The following is a 20,452-nucleotide window of genomic DNA, read 5'->3' as shown; positions in this document are numbered from 1 at the left end:
GCTCTCATTTCTTCTTGCTGTGTTAGGCTGGGTTTAATCTCACTAAAATAGTTTGATTTAAAGCGCTCGGCTCTCCAGGAGTTGGTGTTGCAGCAAGCTTGGGCTGATTTTGTTTTACCGGATTGAGAGCGGCTCCCAAGATGTCTCCCACTGCCGACTTAACCTGCCCGGCAGGTTTATAATAGACAATTCAACTTCATCTATAATTGCATAAGAAATAAATACCTTCAGGATTTTATATTAAAGCAGCAACCTTAAGCTTGGCTGGGGCATTGTGGCGTTTCATTTATGGCACTGAGCTTTTTTTGGGGTGCGTGGTGCTGTTTTGACCCTTTGAAGTCCGAATTTAGTGATGCCTGATTATTGGAAAGTCCCTTCTTTTGGAACATGGGGGGAGTTTGGGGTGAGGATGGGGTGTTTTGTGAGTGCTGACTTCGATACGGTGAATAATGAAAGTGTTTGGTGCTGTATGTATGTCTGTGAATTTTAAGGTGACCTCACTACGCTGGCTGAAGGTGAAAAAGTCATTAAAATTGAATGGTTTTGCCTCTGTGAAGCTTTTGTCACAGTGTTGACTGTCATCTCCACACTGGGCACATCCAGCTGCAGGGGCAGCACAGATGCTTCCCTCTCACCCAGTGACACCAGGCTCTTTGGGCTGGGGGGAGGCCTCCCCATCTTCCATGAGTGGGACCACTGCTGTGGTCAGCCTCCTCATGAGGCAGGTAGACTTCACTGACCCCAGCCTGCAGTCTGAAACAGAAATCCTTATTTGCAAGGCATTTCAAGAGACAAAAGATGACCTGCAGTGCCAGGGCTGGTATTTGTCATGCAGACTTGGGAATGCCTTGATAAGGTCCTGTTAGGAGTTTGCTCACCCACAGAAGGAAAACCCAGCTGATGAATCAGGGTGGTGATTCCTGTATAAGGTCTCTTCGCGCCGATAGCCCAGTGAAGGAGGGGAAGGAGAGGTACAAATCTTTGTTTTACACAGTAAATCTGTAAATGCAGCAGAAGGTGCAGCGTAGCCTGGGGCTGCCCAGGGGGTCCTTTTCAGCCCTGGCGAGTGGGAACGACCCATCCTGCCTTGTGCCTGCCTTTCTGGGGGGAGGGCTTTCTGCTCAGTGGGGCCAGTCTTTCCTCTTTTTAGCACACAGACCTCATTACCCAGAGCCATCGCTCTGGTCAGATGAAGCCTCAAAGTCTCTGCTTGTCCAGCAAGATACGTGGTGGCCTGAGCTGCTGATTTCTCTGCCAAGAGTGAAGTCCTGTGGTGGTCGCTGGTAGTGATGGTCGTAAGTCAGCTAAGATATTTCTGATTATTTTATGCTTGCTTTTATTTTAAATGCTTTCAGGTTCCTCACCTCCTTCTGCTTCCCCTCTTGCTGCAGAGAGAAGCGTTGGTATATCTTGAGCTGGTATTTCCTGGAAGCTGGGTGTAGCCACTTGCTTTTCATCAGGATTTAAATACTGAAATCATGTTTCTGGTATCAAACATCTTTTAACTTAATTCGTTTAGTTCAGCACGTGCTGAACTTTCTCTTTGCAGCCTGCTGACTGCATGGGATGGCAATTTGAGCAAGATTAAAAAACATTGTTTTTTTTCTCCCTAATTCTATTAATTCCTTTCCCTCCAAGCCTAGAAATGTTCCTGGGGTATAGCCTGTGAATGCTGTGCTGTGACAGTCAAGTCAGATGCGACTGTCCCTACTGCACACGCCCTATATGAGAGGGAGCTTTGCAGAAGGCTGGCACTTGCTTTCTCTCCTTTTGTTAATGAACTTGGAGGGTGTTTACTGTCTGCAGCAGAACATTGGAAGGTTTTTGCTGCTTCTTGTGGTGGTGAGCAATTCAGGCGTGCAGGGTTGGTATCCCTGGAACTGTGCAATGGGGGTAGCTGGGATGTGTGATACAAGCTTAGTCCTTAGAGTGGTTTTGTGCTGGTAGGAGAAATGCTTTGTTGTATGGTTGTGCCACGGTGGGGCCTGTGCTTAAACCAGTGTCACAGCCTTGGTGTTGCTAACACTGTGCATAGGTGTCTGAAAGTGTCTGTGGCCTGAAGACCCTGTAAATAAGTAAGTGTGGGTGGAGGGGACAGATAAAAAAGTATGGGAGTGGGGATAACCATCTCAGTGACTTGTTCAGGGTCACACACAGGCTGTTGCAGAGCTAGAAACCAACCCCAAGCTTTTAAGCCTGGCGTAACCCCTGCCATAGGATTAAGGTTTTAATTTGGATGCTGTGAGTGCCCTGCACCAGTTTAGAAACCTGCTGTGGAGTGTTGGTTTTAATGTGGTTTTGGAGTTTTCTTGTGCATCTCCTGTGTGTTCCTGGCAGTACCCTGTGCAGAGACTTTGATGACAAACCACCCTGGAGTGTCAAACCACCCTGTGTCTTCCCCTGCTTGGCTGCTGAAGGTGATAAGCTGGAGGTGATAAAATGCCTTTGTGTTAGATCCAGCCTCATCCATCCCCAGGGGCAACTGCAGCCCTGGACTGACAGCTCAGGGGTGTGTACGTGTTTTAGGAATTAACTGCATCAGATAGGGGAAATGCAGTTTAAGGTTAGCTTGTATGTATGCAATGTTTTCTTTTGTCACCTTTTGAGACAGGGGTTTCCTGAAAAGTGATCCCATTTAAATTTTGTTGATGGGAAGGTACTAACTTTAAAAGCTGCTGCTGAAATTTCTCCTTCCCTGCTCCCAGAGGAGGAGGAAGCTTTCCAAGGACTGATGATCCCACTGTACTGAGCCAGAAACTGATTTTAAGTTAGCGTGGATTTGTGCCCTCTTCTTTTGGCACCGTTGCTCTTTTCATTTCCTCCTCCAGTCTGTCCTCCTTTCCCTTGCCATGTCAGTGCTCTGGTCGGTAAACCCCTTGCCTGGCTGCCATGGGAACAGCATTGCTTATGAGGATTGCTGTAATCATTTCCAACTTGACGTCTTCTTTAGACATGGCCTGGCACTGAGCAGAAAGGAAGAGCAGGAGCTGTGTGCATGGTGGTGAGTTTGAAATTCCTGGGAAGGAGCAGGGTCCTGTGATACCTTTATTGGAGCAGAAGACTGCAGACACTGGATAGCTTTCTTCTTAACTGAGTCTTTTTCCTGAAGTAGAAGATCTTAGCTTCTCTAAAACACTGACACTATTAAGACACAAGTAACTAAATAATCGGTAAATGAAGCTTTGGACAGCAGATAAAAAAATGACCCCCAAAACCTGAGTCTGTGGCTGTTGGCATGCTCCTGCCAGCGTCTCTTCTCTGACCCACCTTTGCAAAAGGAAGAGCAGCAAAGGCAAATGGGTTTCACAAATCGTCCTTTTCCCTCTTCAGTTGTTCCCCTTCTCTTTAGGGTTTGGTTGCTGTGGGGTGAATCTTCCTGGGGAAGGATCTGCATGGGCTCTATCAAACCCAAGGCTTAATCCACAGCTTGGGCACAAGTCCCTTCACTGGTGCTGCCAACTGGCAAAGAACAGGCACATTAGCTCATGCCATTTCTTTTTTTTTTTTTTTAGCTTATATTTTCCCCAGCTGTGAAGAGAGTAGATGCTTGTAGTAAAAGTTTATAGTGTTGTGGGTGTTCCATATTGTGTCGTAATGCCTTTTGAATCTCTTCTCAGTGGCTCTCCTCCAGAGAGATGAGAAATGGGACCCCGGGCTAGCCTGGAGTGGAAGCTGCAGCGCTTTAGTTTCTAAATCGTCTTCATACCTGCTGTTGGTATGGCTCGTGTCTGGGGCTTTGTCTTGATTTATAAAGTTCATTTCAAGGGGTGTATTGGGAGAGAGCATTCACTGATGATTGCAGGTGATTCCACCAGTCACCTGTATTAAAACAAAAATCCCTTTCTGGCATACCTGTGGCTATGCAGGATGTCACTCAGCCCTTATCTTTACGATGAAAGAAGAAATACTTGGTTTTGGTATATACAGCTGCTTGTTTTCCTGGCACGTTCAATCCGCTCTGTTCTTTCCTATTTCAGGGCAGGAGAAATGGTTTCTCTTCCCCTGCTCCAAACTTAACAACTCCAAACCCAGAGAAAATGTATAAAGCAGGGAACGCTGATTTAGGAAAGCACAGGGAATGGGAGAGATGGATCTGCGGGATGTGCCGCAGGGACAGGTATATGCTTACAGCTACCTTGACCTCATTTTCTGGTGAGCTTGACTTTGTTTCCCACTTCTGTTTGAATAAGATGTTTGATACCATTAGTGATTTTTTTCTCCCCTCCTGGATGTGCTTTAGCCTTTCCTCTGTCCCTATTTTTTGTGGGGAGGAGTAGGATTGTCTGTTGACTTCCCTGCTTTTTTCTCTGGTTGTATATTATCCAGTTGTGATGTGGTATTTTTGGGAGGAGGGACCCATTTGGGTATTAAAAGCTCGGAGTTCTGTACAAAAGAGTTCACAGCAATTAGCACTGTGTTTCGGTTAATCACAGGGCCCGCAGAGTGTTTGTCCTTACTTTTTATCTCTAGCCAGCCACATTAGAGACTGATAAACCTAAGTGCGAGATAGTGCTTCAGCCCGGGGAGTATTTTTATCAAGTTGTTTTGGTATTGAGGGTGGCAGGAACTGCAGGAGAGCAGCAGGGAGTGAACTTCATCTGCAGAATCCCAGAGGTGCAGCCAGCCATTCATCACCAGCTGGGCAGCGGTGGAATCTGCCTGGATATTTAGGATCTTGTTGGAACCATGAATTTCCACCTGAGGTGTTAGTTTGTTGTGTTGCCTTCTGGTTTGCTTAGCCCTGGTGCTGTGGATGAAGGTGGCGATGGATCCATGAGCAGCTCTGGCAGTCTGTCCTCATCCCCACTCTGGTAGGATGTATGTGGCCTAAGCAAAAGAGCCTGGAGGTTGGAATTTTCTTCCGCTGAGTGCTGATGTGTTGCACTTTCTCTCCTTTCTTCAGAAAGAAAGGTAATCGCTGAGTCAGGTAGGCTTTCATATGGACCTGTGCTAGTGCTGGCACAATACCCCATTGTCAGCTTAAAGCAAGGTGAGCTGAGTGCCTGCTGGGATAAGGCTTTTTAAGCTGGCAGGGTTTAGTCTTGCAGATGTTTAGATCTGGTGGCTTTAGGCTTCCAGATTCTTTTCTCTTATGAAGAAGAAAATAAAAAAATGGAAAGAGCACACATGGGAGATGAGGCTCGTCAAGCCTTGTCTGAATGCAGCCCAGCATTTGTCATTTAAACTGCTGGAACCTGAGGGCATGTTTGGTTTTTGTTTGCTTCTTTAGCGTAAGCAAAGCCCTGCGTGTAGTTCACATTATGGCATGAAGTCTCATTCATGTCAAGCTGTTCAAGCATCTACAAAATGCTGGATCTGCTGAGCCACAGAGTTAAAATACAACCTTATTTTTTCATTGACATGCCTGTGACAAAACTGGGATGTTTCCATAAGCATAGCAAAGCTGTTGAATTTTAAATATAATGAATTTTGGTAAAAATGGGGGTCTGTAGCCTTAAAAAAGCCTTCCCTGCAAATACAGACTCCTCTGTACGATATGGGGTTTACTTGCCGCCGTGGTTGCTGTCGGGTGCAGTTGTGAATTTGTAGGGAGTGTGCAAGGACATCTTGCTCTCCCCTGATCAGTATTCATCACTAGTTAATCAGATCTGACTGGTGGATGGGCAGGATTGTTCTTTAAGTTTTATATTAGGGACAGATTAGGGAAAATGCCCCAACAGGAAGATGGTGCAGCTTCCTGCTTTGGGCATTTTCTTTCAGTTTAATTTATTATCCACTTGTTTGTATGGTCTTCAGGTTTCCTTTGAGTTTTATTTTATGTTTTAACGATCCCTTTCTCCTAACATTTATGGAAATGAGCCACTGAGTGTATGAATCCAATGCTAATTTTAATAACAGTCTTCCTTTTGTGCACCTGCAGATAGCAAGGTGCAGCCGGAGGGAAACAAGTGGGATTGCTCTAAACCTCTGGGGCTGGAAACCTGCTGGAAAACCTCCGGGTTGTGTGTTTGGATGGATCCCCAGCTAGCGTATGCTCTTGTTGTGCCGAGCCTCCCGTGTGCCAGCTCCTTCCTCGGGCTTCTGACGCTGGGATTTTATGTAACTTCAAACCCAGCGTGGGAGGAATTTGGCAAAAGGGTTTCAAGCGAACAGCAGTGCGTTCACTAATTCTGGAAATCTATTTATATGGTTTTTTGATCTGGGGCGAAGGAAGAGGTTGTAAATGGGAATGGAATCCATAACCCAAGCCAGCTGCCTCCTTTAGTAAGGTTAACCTGCGCGAGGGCACCTCTGACAAGGTGGGGTGAATTTTGGCGAAAGACAGAATGGCAATTCAGGAGAGAAAAGCACAACTGAAGTACCACTGAGGATAGGGAATACTGCTCTTCCCACTGTGAGAAGAATTACTTTTCTGTCCAGGAGACATTAAATTGTGCATGTAGGCATCTAAGACTGTAGAAGATACCTTACCAGTAATGCCATCTCTGCTTCATTCTTACGTATTTTATTTTAAGCCAGTTTAATTCATGCAATGTTTTCTATTTTGTAGCTTCTTAACTGTTTTCTATCTTCTAATATTCTGATTTCTCGCTTGCCACCGTTAAGCTGTTCAAGTTTGAGCAATTTCCCCCACACCAAGTGGCTTTAGAGCAGCAAGATGCCCCATGGGAGTGTTGAAGGCCAGGTTGGATGGGTCTTGGAGCAACCTGGTCTAGTGGAAGGTGTCCCTGCCCATGGCAGGGGGTTGGAACTGTGTGACCTTCAAGGTCCCTTCCAACCCATCTGTGATTCTATGATACGATTCTATGAAGATCATCCATTGCTTAATTCAGCTCACTTTCTCCTGCAAGGTTTTCTCTGGGATTTGAAGGATTTCAGCTGTCTTTATTTCCCCTTGAGTGTGTTGCATTTTTCTTGCATGTTTCGACCCACCATGCAGGAGCTTTGTGCTTTGCCAAGCTGCCTTCATGGAGTGACTGTCTCGAGGTGGAAGATACTGAGGCTGGCATCTTGTTTGGGAAATCTGCTGTCGTGGCTTTGAGCAGGACATGAGCTTACAGCTGGCCCGGATCATGCCATGACTCCTGCTGTTTTGTAGGCTGCATTCTTGGAAGAGAAAGTTTTGTTCTCAGCTTTCAGGTTTTGGAGACATCTACTTTGTGTTCTTGCCAGCATTTTAGCTTAGCACTGGGTTTTAGCTTAATACTGGTTTTATGCAATGTTTCAGCAACGAGAGAAAAAATGGGTTATTAAGAGAGATTAGTTACTCCTTTATACTATTTTAGTATTAATTTTAAATACTAAAGTTCACTACCTGTCTCCCAATACATAGCTACTTAAATCTGTGTTCGTATGTATAAACAGACAGTTATTTCCTTTTGATTTAGGACCAACAACTTTCATCTGTTTTTATTCTGTGCCATATCACAACATGTTTGGTTATGGATGTGTTGAAAATCATCATAGAATCATTTAGGTTGGAAAAGAGTCTTAAGGTTATTGACTCTAGTGTTCATATCATAGAATCATGGAGTCACAGAATGGTTTGGGTTGGAAGCGACCTTAAAGCTCATCCAGTTCCAACCCCCTGCCATGGTCAGGGACACCTTCCACTAGACCAGGTTGCTGCAAGCCCCGTCCAACCTGGCCTTGAACACTGCCAGGGATGGGGCAGCCACAGCTTCTCTGGGCACCCTGTGCCAGGGCCTCACCACCCTCACAGGGAAGAACTTCTGCCTCAGATCCCATCTAAATCTCCGCTCTGTCAGTTTAACATCCTTGTCCTCTCCTTAAGGACCTTGTCAAAAGCCCCTCTCCAGCTTTCTTGTTGGCCCCTTTAGGCACTGGAAGCTGCTCTAAGGTGTCCCCGGATGCTTCTCTTCTCCAGGCTAAGCAAGCCCAGCTCTCTCAGCCTGTCTCCATAGCAGAGGTGCTCCCTTGGAGCATGCTTGTGGCCTCCTCTGGATTCATTTTATCAGGTCCATATCCTTTTTTATGCTGGGGGCTTTGTTGGGTGCTAGATGTCAGTGCTCTTCTTACCCCTGTAGGCATGTGTGTTTAACACTCCAAATATGTGACTGTCAAGAGTGACAGTTTCCTGGAAGTCTAAAACTCCACTTCATGTGATTCTAAAAATGAAACCTCCTTTTAGGTACTAATTCACGTCAAAGTGCCGTTCTGAGAGGGCATGTGACCCCCCTCTGCATTAGCAGCATTTTGAATTCATGGCTTGGTTAACCCCATTAAGTCGCATGCATGCCCTCTTGTACTCTAGAGCTTGCTTAAACGCATGGCTCACGTTTCCTCAGTGAAAACAAACTCTGTTCTTTAAGAATAATTTATAGCCTCTTAATAAGCTTTATCAACAGGCCGTGAGCCTTCGTAGAGGCAGGAGTATATTAGTGCTGGTGATACATCCTTCTAGCTACTTGCTTGGAGTTTTCTGTTGTTGATGATTTAAATGGGGAGATACGTGGTTATTGTTGTGCCGTCACCACTTTGGGTTCCTGCCTGTGTTACACAGAAACCGAAAGCTTTGGCTTTCTTTTCCAGAAACTGATACTTGTCGCTTAGCTGATACTTGAAGTGAAATCTGTGAACCTTTTCTGCAAGAAATCTTTCACTGTGTCACCACAACAGTGCCAAATTATGGCTCAAAAGATGATAAGGATTAGCAGAAGCCTGACTGAAAACTTCCTCTGTGTCTATAAGGTAGAAGGGGAAAAAGCTGTGTGTGGGACAATGTAAAGGTTAAAGCACTGGAGAGTGCTCTGGGCCTTGTGTTAGAGGAGATAACAGATGAAGACAGGTGGGCTATTGGCATCTTGGTGAAGGCGTATTGGTAACCACTGAAACTTGTACATCTGCTTCTGTAGTTTCCCTGTGGGGGCCGAGAGACTCACTGAAACTCTCCTAGGTATTGAGCAAAGGAAGGAGCAAGTGACTAGTTGTGTTCTTGTTCGTTCTTTTTCTGTGGAGGAGAAGCTACTTTGCTCATGGTATCTGAGTGAGGAACTTGGGGAAGTGACGTTTGCTGTTGGGCCAGCATTGGCAGGTTTGGTTGGGATCAGCGTAGTGCTCCAAACTGATCAATTGTTGAGTGGCTGGCTGCCAAAGTACTGATGAATGTCTGTGTTACCGGTCTTCAAATAAGGTTCTTGCTGGTTTGCAAGCCCTCAGATGACAACACCGAGCCAGCAGTTTGCTCAGAAAAGGTTTGCTCTGTTAAAGTCCCTGCAGAATTTTCAGTGTGGAAATTCCTGATCTTCAAAACCATGCCAGAGGTGGTCATTTTGTCTGCTTGACCATTGGGTGATGTTGGCAGGGACATGTGTTGCTGCAGGATTACTTATGGGGTGGTTGTTACCAACACCCTGTGTCCCTGGGTCCATCGCGTTTGCAGTGCCAGACTTCTGATGTTAGGTTTCTTGTTTCTGCTTGACGTTTATGCTCTCTTTTTATGTTTTCTTTTGCATGTTTCCTCGGCTGGATTGCAATAGAGAAGAAGAAAATGAGGTGAGTAAAACTGATTTCTTTCTTGGTGTAGCTCCTGAGACATTCATTAGCCCAACCTGGTTAGTCTGACCTAAAGATTTCTTGAGTGGAGAGTGACTTAGGGTCTAAATAAAGCAACCTGATGTTTTTCTGGGGTGCCTCTACTCCAGGGGTTAAATCCAGGAAAGAAGTGAAACGCCTTCAGTACCACCTCTGCCATTTACACATGGATGCGATAGAGTGTGACAGTGTCCTTGAGTCATTCAGTGTAGGTAGGTGCTGCTTTCTGCACCGTGAGAGGATGATTATTTAAGGACTTCACCTGTAAAAAATGATTAGTTTTGCTGTGTGTGTCTCAATGAATTTAAGAGGAAAGGAGAAAACCTGGGGGGACTGGCACAATTTACAATATCCCTGCACAGCAAGAAGTGCTGCTAATAATTTTTTATGCTGTAGGACAATAGTTTTACAAGGGCAGGTACTGGCAGGACAAGGGGAGATGGCTTTAAGCTGGCAGAAGGGAGATTGAGATGGGATCTGAGGCAGAAGTTCTTCCCTGTGAGGGTGCTGAGGCCCTGGCACAGGGTGCCCAAAGAAGCTGTGGCTGCCCCATCCCTGGCAGTGTTCAAGGCCAGGTTGGATGGGGCTTGGAGCAACCTGGTCTAGTGGAAGGTGTCCCTGCCTCATCCACCTGGAAGTGGGTGCTCTTTAAGGTCTCTTCCAACCCAAACCATTCTGGGATTCTATGATCTTGTGACTCATATCTGCTCTGGTTGTGCTGGTGAGCATACTGTGTGTCCTCCATACGTTCCTAGCAGATCGAGAGCTGCAGGATCGCTGCTGCGTCAGTAATGGTGTAAGTTCTGCTGAGTATGCAAAGGAACTTCTGTCACCTTTTTCTTTCTGTAAAATACTCACAGTAGCATTTTGGGGAATGTTGCCTTTCTGTAAAAGATGAAAGGAAGAACTCCTACTAGGGAGCTTTTACCAGTAATTGCTGCCTGTTAAGTTTCCTAAGTCATGATTTGTTAAACGTGGTGTTATTTAAGAAGAAAAATCCCTGGAAGAAGGGTGAGCACATGAGGGTGAAACGTTTGTTTGGAAATGTATAATCTCTGCTGAATAGACTATGGAAAGGGGAGGAGTGGAAGCTTAACAGCTCCTAATTTTGCCTTCAGGTGCTATGTTTTGTGTAAAGGTGGATGTATCAAAACCCCGTTATTCATGCGTAAGCTCAGATTTCAGATCTGTTGTGCTTTAAGTTGGAAACATTTTGATCAAAACATTGGCACGTTTCCATAACTGTGAATTTTGCATGCAAAACAATTTCACAATAGTTCTCATCAGAAGACTCTTGGCTGCTGATGCACTCTATTTACTACATTTTTAAATATGAATTTGATTCATGGAGACTTCTTCCATTAGACGTCAAGGTATGGTCAAAGATAGGAACCTGCTCTCTTACTCTTCCATTGTCCCAAGACATACACACAGTTTGGGATAAAAAGATGGGAATTTCTGGATGCGTAGGGATAACAATTGACTCCACAAACCCAAAAAATAAACACCGTTCCTTTGCTCTTCAGGAGGCTGAGACCAGTGTGCTATGGGAGGGTGATCTCAGTAGCATTGAGACATGTAGAAGCTCCTACCAGACAGGCTGGACACTTGATTTTGTCTTTTATTCCTCCATGAATTAGTTTATATACACTTGTGCATTGATCTCTAGATCACTTCTGGTGTGTGGATTCTTTTGAAAACACGGATGGTATTTTCAGCACGACTTTCTGGAGATGGTTGTGAGGCAGTTGTGGAGAGAAGAGCGTGTTTCAGAGCCGGGCAAGTGTATGGACATACACTTTGTTTTTAGGGTCACTTTGTTTCGGTGCCCTTTTAGCCACGACCCTCATTTAAAGCAGCCATGAAAATGCACCTGTATAAATAACACCCATTTAGAAAGAGTACTTTTTATTTTTTGCACCCATTTTTTCTAGAATGCAGTTAATATCTGCTGCTGAAGATCAAATGCATGTACGGTGCTGGGTTGGGTAGCCAAAAGTCTAGTCATGTGGAGGCCATGGTGTGGTTTTCACCATTAAAATAAACCCCCGTGTGTTTCCTCAGAAACGAGGACATTTTTGTGTATGTGATGTCCAGGGCTGCAAACAGAATGGGTTGGGGTTTCCATTCCACCAGCGTCTTATTTAATAATTTACTATGGTGCCTCTGGCCTGAGCAACTCTGCGTTGTTTTACAAAAGTTAAAGGATAACAAAGTACATAATCATTCACAGTGGCTTGCAGGGAAACTGCTGCTGCTGCCAAAGATGTGTTCATGCAACAGTTACGGGACTAAAACCCAGCTCTGTACTGATTTTTACATGGCTACAACTGTTTCCATTGGACTTAATGCTTCTTGCACAAGATTTAATTACGCTAATGCAATTTGGATTTAAGGGGATAAAGATTATTGACAAGAACACCCCTTCACCATGGTGCCGTGATACTCGTCTTTAGGGACTACACTCCTGTGACACAGCTTTTGCACAGACAAACCTTAAGCCTTAAAATAGTTGGAGAAATACTAAGGGTAAACATACGGTGTTTTGTCTCTGAAAACTGCTAATCTCAGACTTGGATAGGGTAAGAGGTTCCCATGTGGAAGGAGCTTTGTTGCTCTACACTTGCCCTATTTCCAAAGCCAGGATTCAATCGCAAGTGCTGTCATGGCAGCTTTCCTGATGGAGATCCTGAGCTCTTAATCACAGAATCACCGAATGATTTGGGTTGGAAGGGACCTTAAAGCTCATCCAGTCCCAACCCCCTGCCATGGGCAGGGACACCTCACTCTAGAGCAGGTTGCTTAAAGCGCACTCTGCCAGGTCATGGTGAGCTTGTCTTCAGCCAACATCCCCAAGTCCTTCTCCTTCTCCCAGCCTGTATTTGCATGTAATGTCCTAGAGAAGATGACTTTCGGCTCATTAGCATAAAAACCAAACAGACTTTCTGTAGCATGGTCCTCACTGCAGTGTGGTGAGTGAGATCCTGGGCAGAAGGCAGCAGTTAGCTTCTGGTGAGGTGCATGAGCAGTGTATTACAGTCGGTTGGCCTTGAGGTGACAGTCATCATGCGTGACTGGGTCCTCATGGGAGTTCTTGAAGGTTGTTCTATTAATAGTATGCCTCAGCCTGGAAACTTATTAGGAATTACTAATGACTGAGATAATGCTGTCAGTGGGAGGTGGGAAAGGACAGGGCTTAAAATTGTTGCTGTAATTCTTGATAGTCTGATTTATGCTGAAATTAAATGCATCCAGGTGCAGCCTCCTGGGATGTGAAAACAAATGCACTTAGATGTTAAAAATACAGGTTAACTTATAGCCCAAGACCATAGACACAGCGTAAATAAAGCGATACTATCTCTTCATTTAGCTTTATATGTTAAACTATCTCTTTTTTAAAGAAATAAGAATTATATCAGACAAGGACTTCTCATTTGGTTATTACTAAGTCAGTTAAGCCTCAGCCCAGGCCCCAAAGGAGGTTTTGCTCTAAGCTGGAATTGACTGGGTAGTTGATTTTGTTCAAGAGAGCAAGGCACAGAAGGCATCATGTTTGTGCTGTCCCAGACTCCAGCCCAGGGTATCAATTTCTATTTTATTGTAATGAAAAAATCACCAGATAAAAGAAAACTATTTAGTGTGCCTGTAGCACTGTTAAAACCCCCAGAACGGTTCTTCTAACTGCATCGTCTTTATCTTTCGCAGGGCAAGCCTGAAACCGTGCAGAAAGCTGGCTTTATCAAAGGCCCCGTGTTTAAAGGCGTTGCTTCAAGTCGCTTTTTGCCCAAAGGCACCAAAACAAAGGTTAACCTTGAGGAGCAAGGAAGACAAAAGGTGTCTTTCAGCTTTAGTTTAACCAAGAAAACCTTACCGAATAGATTTCTGACTGGTCTCGGAAACGAGAAACAAAATGAAACTCAGAACTCCCCAGCAGTACCCCTTCAGACTGACTTTAACCCCAAAACTAAAATGGACCTGGGGGATGCCGCTGGTTCAGCTGAGGAGTCATCACCTCCGAAACCGAAGGTAGAATTAGGGAAGATCCATTTTAAAAAACACTTACTTAATGTCACGGCAAAACCACCACCAGCTACAGTGACAACGCTACCGCCGCCACCGGCAGCTGTGGCACCAGTAACAGAACTGGTGGCATTGGCCGCGGACTTTCCCTCAACGCCACCGCCTCCCCCTCCTCCTCCTCCTCCTCCTCCTCCACCACCAGCAGTGTTTCCAGCAGCATCGATGCCTGTTCCTGCAGCAGCAGTCTTGCCACAACTGCCGATAACGCTGATGTCAACGCTGTTGCTGACACCGCCCGTGGAAGCTGAAGTTCCTGCTTCGAAGGAGCTGTGCCATGTGGTGCCTAAGGAGGGTCTGGAGCTGGCTATCAAGCAGGATGTGGTATCGCATGGTTCGGAAGAACGTGTAGTTCAAAACATGCCTGAGCAGACGGAAATAACTCCACAGAAGGAAGATTCCCATATTGGGAAAGAGGATGAGGTTTCCGATGGCTCAAAGGGTGCTGCCCTCTGCTCCCGAAGGCAGGGGTCGAAGAGGAAGTTCTCCCAATCTGATGGAACTGTGCAGGGCTCTGAGTCCGATGAAGATTCGGTGAGGACCTCCTCCAGCCAACGGTCACATGAGCAGAAGATATCCAGTACAGAAAAGGAGAGAGATCCCAGGCGAAGCTCCACGTCCCTCAGAAGTGATGATGTGGGGAAGTCCTCCTCACGCTCCAGGTCGGACAGGGATGAGAAGTACTCGAGCTATTCAAAATCAGACAGAGATTCACGGTATGTGTCCTCCCGCTCTCGATCAGACAGAGAGAGAAGGCGAAGCCGATCTCATTCCCGTTCCCGATCTGATCGAGGCTCCCGAACCAGCTCTTCCTACTCAAGGTCGGAGCGCTCGCATTACTATGAATCAGACCGCAGATACTATCGGAGCTCCCCATACAGGGAAAGGTCGAGATATTCCCGTTCGTATGCGGACAGCAGGGCGCGAGAGAGTTCGGACTCGGAGGATGAGTACAGGAGGACACATTCCAGATCGAGCGATTCAAGGCGTACATCATCCTACTCCTCCTCCTACAGAGACTCGAGGTCTTCTTACTCTAAGTTGGACAGGGATAGCAAAGTAGAATCATCTTATGCTGACATGGAGAGGAGAGGAAAGTCTTCTTTGAAAACAGATAGAGATTCAAAAAGGACTTCAGAAAGTGAAGTAACCAAAAGGTGCTCTCCCCTAGACGAGCTAGGCTATCGAAAGGGGACATCCCATTCTAAGCCCGACAGTAATGTGAATTCCTCCCGTTATAAGTCCACCCCTTCAAAGACCCCTGCACCAAAGCCTGAGAAGTTTAAGAGTTCTTTCTGTTGTACAGAATCAATTGAAGAAATAAAACAGCAGTCTAATTCTCTAGATTTAGAGACTTCTTGTCTAAAAAGCAATGAGATCAGGGTGTCCATTGCGAAAAAAATGGAAAGGGAAAAGACACTTTCTCCATTAAACCAGTTAAATGATTCGCCTGCTTTTAAAAAGGCAGACGAATCAAAAGCGGGTTTTGCTAACTCAAAGTCTGAGGAACTTACAGGCAATGAATGCCATGGCAGTGTTAAGGAGCAAGAAACTCTATTGCAGATAAAACACGATCAGTTAAGAACATGTTTCCCCACGGAGCTGAGTGTAAATGGGTCCCCGGAGGGTAAGGCTGAAGGTTTGGCCACTTCCAGTGCCTCCAAAACAGAGGATGTTGTCCCATCTTCTGATGATAACCTGTGTCGGTCAGAAGTATTGCCTGTTGTGAAGGCAAGTCTGTCATATCCTTTGCCATCTAATGGGTTTGAGAACACATATGCATCTCAAGAGCAAGAGCTGGATGATTCTCGAGTCCAGTCTAGTGAGTGCGACAGTTTGTTTAGGGAAGCAGAGGCTCCAGTCCTGCAGCAGCAAGTGGAAGTCACCCCTTTGCCCGTTGTGAATGTAGATCACCCTGAAACTGTGCTTAAGAAGCTGGATGATCAGGCAACTCCGTGCGATAAAACCAAAGAACCAGTTTTTTGCTACATTTCAGACGATGCTGCCCCTGCTTTGTATCATTCGGAAGTTGAAATTGAAGCAGAACCAGCAGATACAAAAGTTACATCTGAGTCTTTTCTGGACGTGCAGGTAGAGCCACAGACTGTTACGTGCGATTATGAGAGCATGGAGGATCACCTCTCAAAGTCTGCCTGTGATGATGAGCATAGTCATCCTTCCCATAAAATTAGCCTGGCAGTGGAGAGCTCAAGCAGGGATTTCTCCCAGGATGGCTGTTCCCTGAGGCTCAGGTCAGACTGTCCTATCCCGGAGGAAGGCGTCTCTTCCAAATGGGATGTGCCGCCGCCGGATGGACATCAGGAGGTGCTCCAGCATTCGGAAACCGAAGATGTGCTTGAGTTGGAAACTCAGCATGTTGATCTTGGTTTGGCAAAAGGCAAGCCATCATTCAAAGATGAGCATTCATACTATTCGGAAGTGCCGCTGGAGCACCGCAGCAGAGAGGTCGTGGAAGAAAGTGCTGTTTCCACTGAGGGTGTTGGGTTTGATGATTTACGAGTTCGGTGTCCTGTTGTATTGGGTGAGAAGGACGAGGGAAATGAGCCTTTAGTGGCTTCGGCTTTTCCAGATGCCTTTTTTCCCTCCTGTGATGTTGTTGTCACTGCAGAAGAAACAGAGACAGTAAGTCAAGCCCCAACGTGTGACAGCAGTGGCAACGCCGCTGAATTTGTTCCTGATGGCCACGATGATTACTCTGACACGGGGGATAGTGACACTGAGGGGGGCAGTGAAGACAGTGACACGGAGGACTCAGATTCTGATGATGGAACACCACGGAAACGGCTGCAGTCTGTCGTGGTTGTACCAAAGAACTCAACCATTGCTATGGAGGAGAGCAGCCCTGGCTCCTCGCGGAGTAGCCAGGGCAACCGGCGCTATTCCGACCACTGGGATGATGAGCGACCAGAGCCGAGTAGACCCTACTATGAGGAGAGGTTAGAGACTATGGCGAGTAAAGGTGGTCCACAAGTAGAGAGCAGATACTCTCCTAGAGGGATGGAGAAGAGTCCAGCAACTTCTACAGAGCTCAGCAGGAAGGAGACGGAGGAGCTGCGAATGGATCCGTGCCAGCCTCAGAGTGACAGTGTTGACAGTACAAGTCAGGCAGACCTAACAACAGATTCCCATGGCAAACCCAACTCAGATGAGAAAATAATGAAGGAGCTGATGTCCATTGGTAGGCCGATTGGCCAACAGGACGAGCAGCCATTTTGCCTGTCAGAGAGTTTTGAGAGCACTGATAAGCACCAGATGAGCTCTTCCAAGCCAGACAGTAGGCAAGGGAAGGATGGGCTTAACCAGCCTGGTGTTGGAGACTTCACCAGGCTGGATGGTTTTCAAACGACAGAGGAGCTGAGTGGCTTGGGCTGGGACTTTTCCCAGCCAGAGAAGCCCAGTAGCACCTACCAGCAGCCAGATAGCAGCTTTGGGGTCTACTCGGGCTACGTTTACCAACCAGGTTCAGGGGCATATGGTGGCTCTCAGAGTTACTGGCAAGGCAATGGTTACTGGGACGTGAGGTCTGCTAGCAGACCTTCCGCAGTTAATTGTGAACGAATTCAAGGGCAAGTACCAGATTCTCTAACGGAGGATCACGAGGAGTACGAAGAGGATGACCGTTGGGATGATGACTGCAAGCCTCGTTTTCCCAGCCCCTCAAGTAAAAGCCAGATGCCTGGACAGCAAGAAGAAGGCTCCGTGCAGGCACATGAGATCAGCAGCAATTCGACCAAGGAGCCGGTGCCTGTTGGGGAGAAGAAGGAGGAGGTGAAGGTCTCGGAAAAAAATGATGTGAAGGAACGAGGTCCACCAAAAAAAAGGCGCCCAGAGTTGGAGAGCGACTCCGAGAGTGACGTGGACTCGAGGGAGAAGAAGAAGGCAAAACTGGAGGGGGGGGAGCAGGTGGAGTTGGCACCACAGGACGCCTCCATGGTTGGTCGGTTGTGTATCATGGATGACTTCAGAGACCCCCAGCGCTGGAAGGAGTTTGCCAAGCAAGGAAAGATGCCCTGTTACTTTGACCTTATTGAGGAGAACGTGTATTTGACTGAAAGGTAACTTGAGGATTTTTACCCTTTTTTTCTCTTGCCTGTAGCAATTTCAGATTTTAACTTACATTTGGTTCTGTGAGAGTTTGGTGTTTCTATCATGGCCGATATTTGGAGGGAGAGGGAGGCATGTCATGTTCCCTGCATGAGCCAAAGCTGCTCATAGAGGAGATGACACTGGGCAAGCGTTTAATCCACCCTGGGGCTCTTCTCCTAAACAGAAACCCCGAGTTGGGCCCAGGCAGGCCCTGGTGTTGCAAAGAGGCAAAAGATGGGAGGATGTGGGGGAAGGATGATTTATTTATACCTTCTTCTCAGTCGTCTTGCAGCATCCCCTTTCTCTAGTGTTGATTTGAGTATCAGGCAGGACTTGCACACGTGGGATTACTGGCATCTGCACCGAGTAAACATGTTATTTTTGCACCCATGGTAGTTTGTAAGAGTGATTAAGTTATTTTCCAAGCTTTTTGCTTTATTGCCCACTGTTCAGCACCAACTTGGTGCAGCTGTGTTGGAGCCCAGAGCCGTGCATAGCAGCATCATGTCTGGGCTTGCCAGATCTTGTCTGTTTAGTGTCTCCAAATGCCAGCTCTGAAGACACAGGGAAATCTGGGTGTGGGAAAGGTTTTGGACAAACTAAGCATATTTCCAAAGGCCTTGGTTATTTGCATGTAATTATTTGTCATCTCAGATGAGTGATTTTAGATCTAAGAGGCTGTCATTTGAAATATCAGAGGGTAGCTGTTAGCTGCAGATTGTCCTTTTCCCTTTTGCATGGGAACATTGAATGGGATATGATCCCTGGAAAATAAAATTATCTCTTTCCTGGCTTTAGGGATGATTAGTAGGTGTATTGCTTTAGGGCTTAACTACCTTCGTCCTTGCCAAAACCATACTTGCTTTGGCTTTAACGTGTAGGTAGGAGCTCCTTATGAGCATGTAACCAATTGTTACTCCTGGCACAGACTACGACAAGGCCTCCTGATGATTTATGCCTATTTAATTTGCCATTTCAGTCAACCTCGTGGTCCTTTTTCATCTCACGATTCCTCAGGGGTGGTTGAGTAACGGTGTTTCCTGCTGGACCATGGGGCACCAAGCGCTCGCCAGCAGCGAGGGCACCCTCACGCAGCACGAGCACAAGGCGACACTTGAATTTATACCCCTCTTGGGCTTCATGTGTTGTGGTCTTAACACTCGAGGTTTTGCCACATATTTTGTTCGTTAAAATGTTTGGGTTTGGTTGTTTTTTGTTTTTTATAAGTGCTTTTTAAAGTATGCTTGTGATTCAGAGTCTGAATATCAACCACCTCTAGGCTGATAAAACCTGCTCTTTATTTCAGTCCCCGTTTTTTTCCTTATGTATTTTTTTCTTGTTGGGATCCACACTCTGAACCATTTCCCTATCATCACATGGCAACTAAAATATCAATAATTAGATGCCTTTGATGCCCTACCTTTTCCGTAACTACAGTTTTCTTCCCTTTTTCATCATCTTACTTGACAGTAAAGCGGAGCTAACCCCTACAATCTGCTTTATTAGAATAATGCCATTGTAAAATGCGCTGTGAGCTCGGTTTATGTGTTAATATTTTAGAATAGAGTTTTTCTCCTGACCTTTGCATCAGTGAAACCAAGTGGACTATTACAGAATAGCTGAGATTGGAAGGGATCTCTGGAGATTGTCTGTGTAGTATTATGTATCATTACAGAATATAGCATTTCCTGGGAGGCTCACCAAAGTTTACCCTTTTAGTTTAAATCTTAGAACTTGTGTTACGTGGTGAGAAATCCTCTCACCACATAAAAAAGTCTGGAAGAATCAGTTCTGAATTTTCTGGAAATTGGTTTCTTGTGTGACAAAATGACGGGGGTTTAGTTCTTCCTTTGGGTGTAGGTGCATGTGCACATCCACACTGAAAATAGATTGGATTGTGGACATTGAGCAGAAGTGAAAAAAGTTAAATCTTTTGTGATCAGAGATTCATCACCTCATCACTTCCTGCTCAAAACAAACCAGGTGTCCTGAGTATCTTCCTGTGGTTCTCCAAAGGTAATCAGTCCGTATATCCAGTTTCTAGAGAATAAATTGATTTCCTCTTATAGCAACTGATAAAGATTGAGGAGTAATTTTTCTACCCAAATGCTGTCTAACCGGTATTTCAATGACTTGTCTTCCATAGAAAGAAGAACAAATCTCACCGGGATATTAAGCGAATGCTATGTGAATGCCCTCCACTTTCCAAAGAAGAGCGAGCTCAGGGGGAGGTTGCTTGTGGAGAAGACTGTCTCAATCGCCTGCTCATGATAGAGTGGTAAGCAGCATTTCAGGAGTTGCCAGCATTGGGCAGTGTTGTCTGTGAGATGACTTGGAAGTCCCTAAAATCACAGAGAATTCCCTGGGCAGTGGCAGTGCACTGGCTGTGTGCTCTCATTTTCACTGGCTGGTGTAGAGTCATCTTCAGAGCCTACCCACCAGTATTTAAATCTGATTTCAGATGATCTGCAGGAGGCTAGGCCATAGCAACCTCCTGTTAAAAACTGCTACAAATGCTGTGAGTCTTCTGTTCCTCAGCCTTAGCTCTAGTCCTCTAAGCATGGTTGGAGGGAGCCAGGAATGCAAATGTAGCTCTCTACCTGAGAGGTAGGGCCCCCAGCAGAAGGATGTGGAGCTGCAGGAGTGTGTCCAGAGGAGGCCACAAACATGCTCTGAGGGTTGGAGCACCTCTGCTATGGAGACAGGCTGAGAGAGCTGGGCTTGTTCAGCCTGGAGAAGAGAAGGCTCCAGG

The 20,452-nt window shown here is 46.0% G+C and overlaps 1 protein-coding gene across 5 annotated transcripts in view; it reads left to right on the top strand.

The window, feature by feature from the left end:
* SETD2 (SET domain containing 2, histone lysine methyltransferase) overlaps window positions 1–20,452 on the top strand; it is a 63,823-nt gene that overhangs the window by 6,142 nt on the left and 37,229 nt on the right. For all 5 annotated transcript variants that reach the window (XR_010610007.1, XR_010610008.1, XM_065666995.1 and 2 more), the window contains exons 2-4: window positions 9,462–9,477; window positions 13,222–17,669; window positions 19,847–19,978. Coding sequence is in view for 3 of the 5 variants with exons in the window: in XM_065666995.1 (XP_065523067.1) it covers window positions 9,462–9,477; window positions 13,222–17,669; window positions 19,847–19,978 (4,596 nt within the window). In the remaining 2 variants the exon portion in view is untranslated. The remainder of the gene's footprint in view (window positions 1–9,461; window positions 9,478–13,221; window positions 17,670–19,846; window positions 19,979–20,452) is intronic.

This window comes from Lathamus discolor, chromosome 2 (genome assembly GCF_037157495.1).
Source record: "Lathamus discolor isolate bLatDis1 chromosome 2, bLatDis1.hap1, whole genome shotgun sequence".
Lineage (NCBI taxonomy): Eukaryota > Metazoa > Chordata > Aves > Psittaciformes > Psittacidae > Lathamus > Lathamus discolor.
Note: the sequence above shows the minus strand (reverse complement) of the source record. Positions and strands in the feature narration are given on the sequence as shown.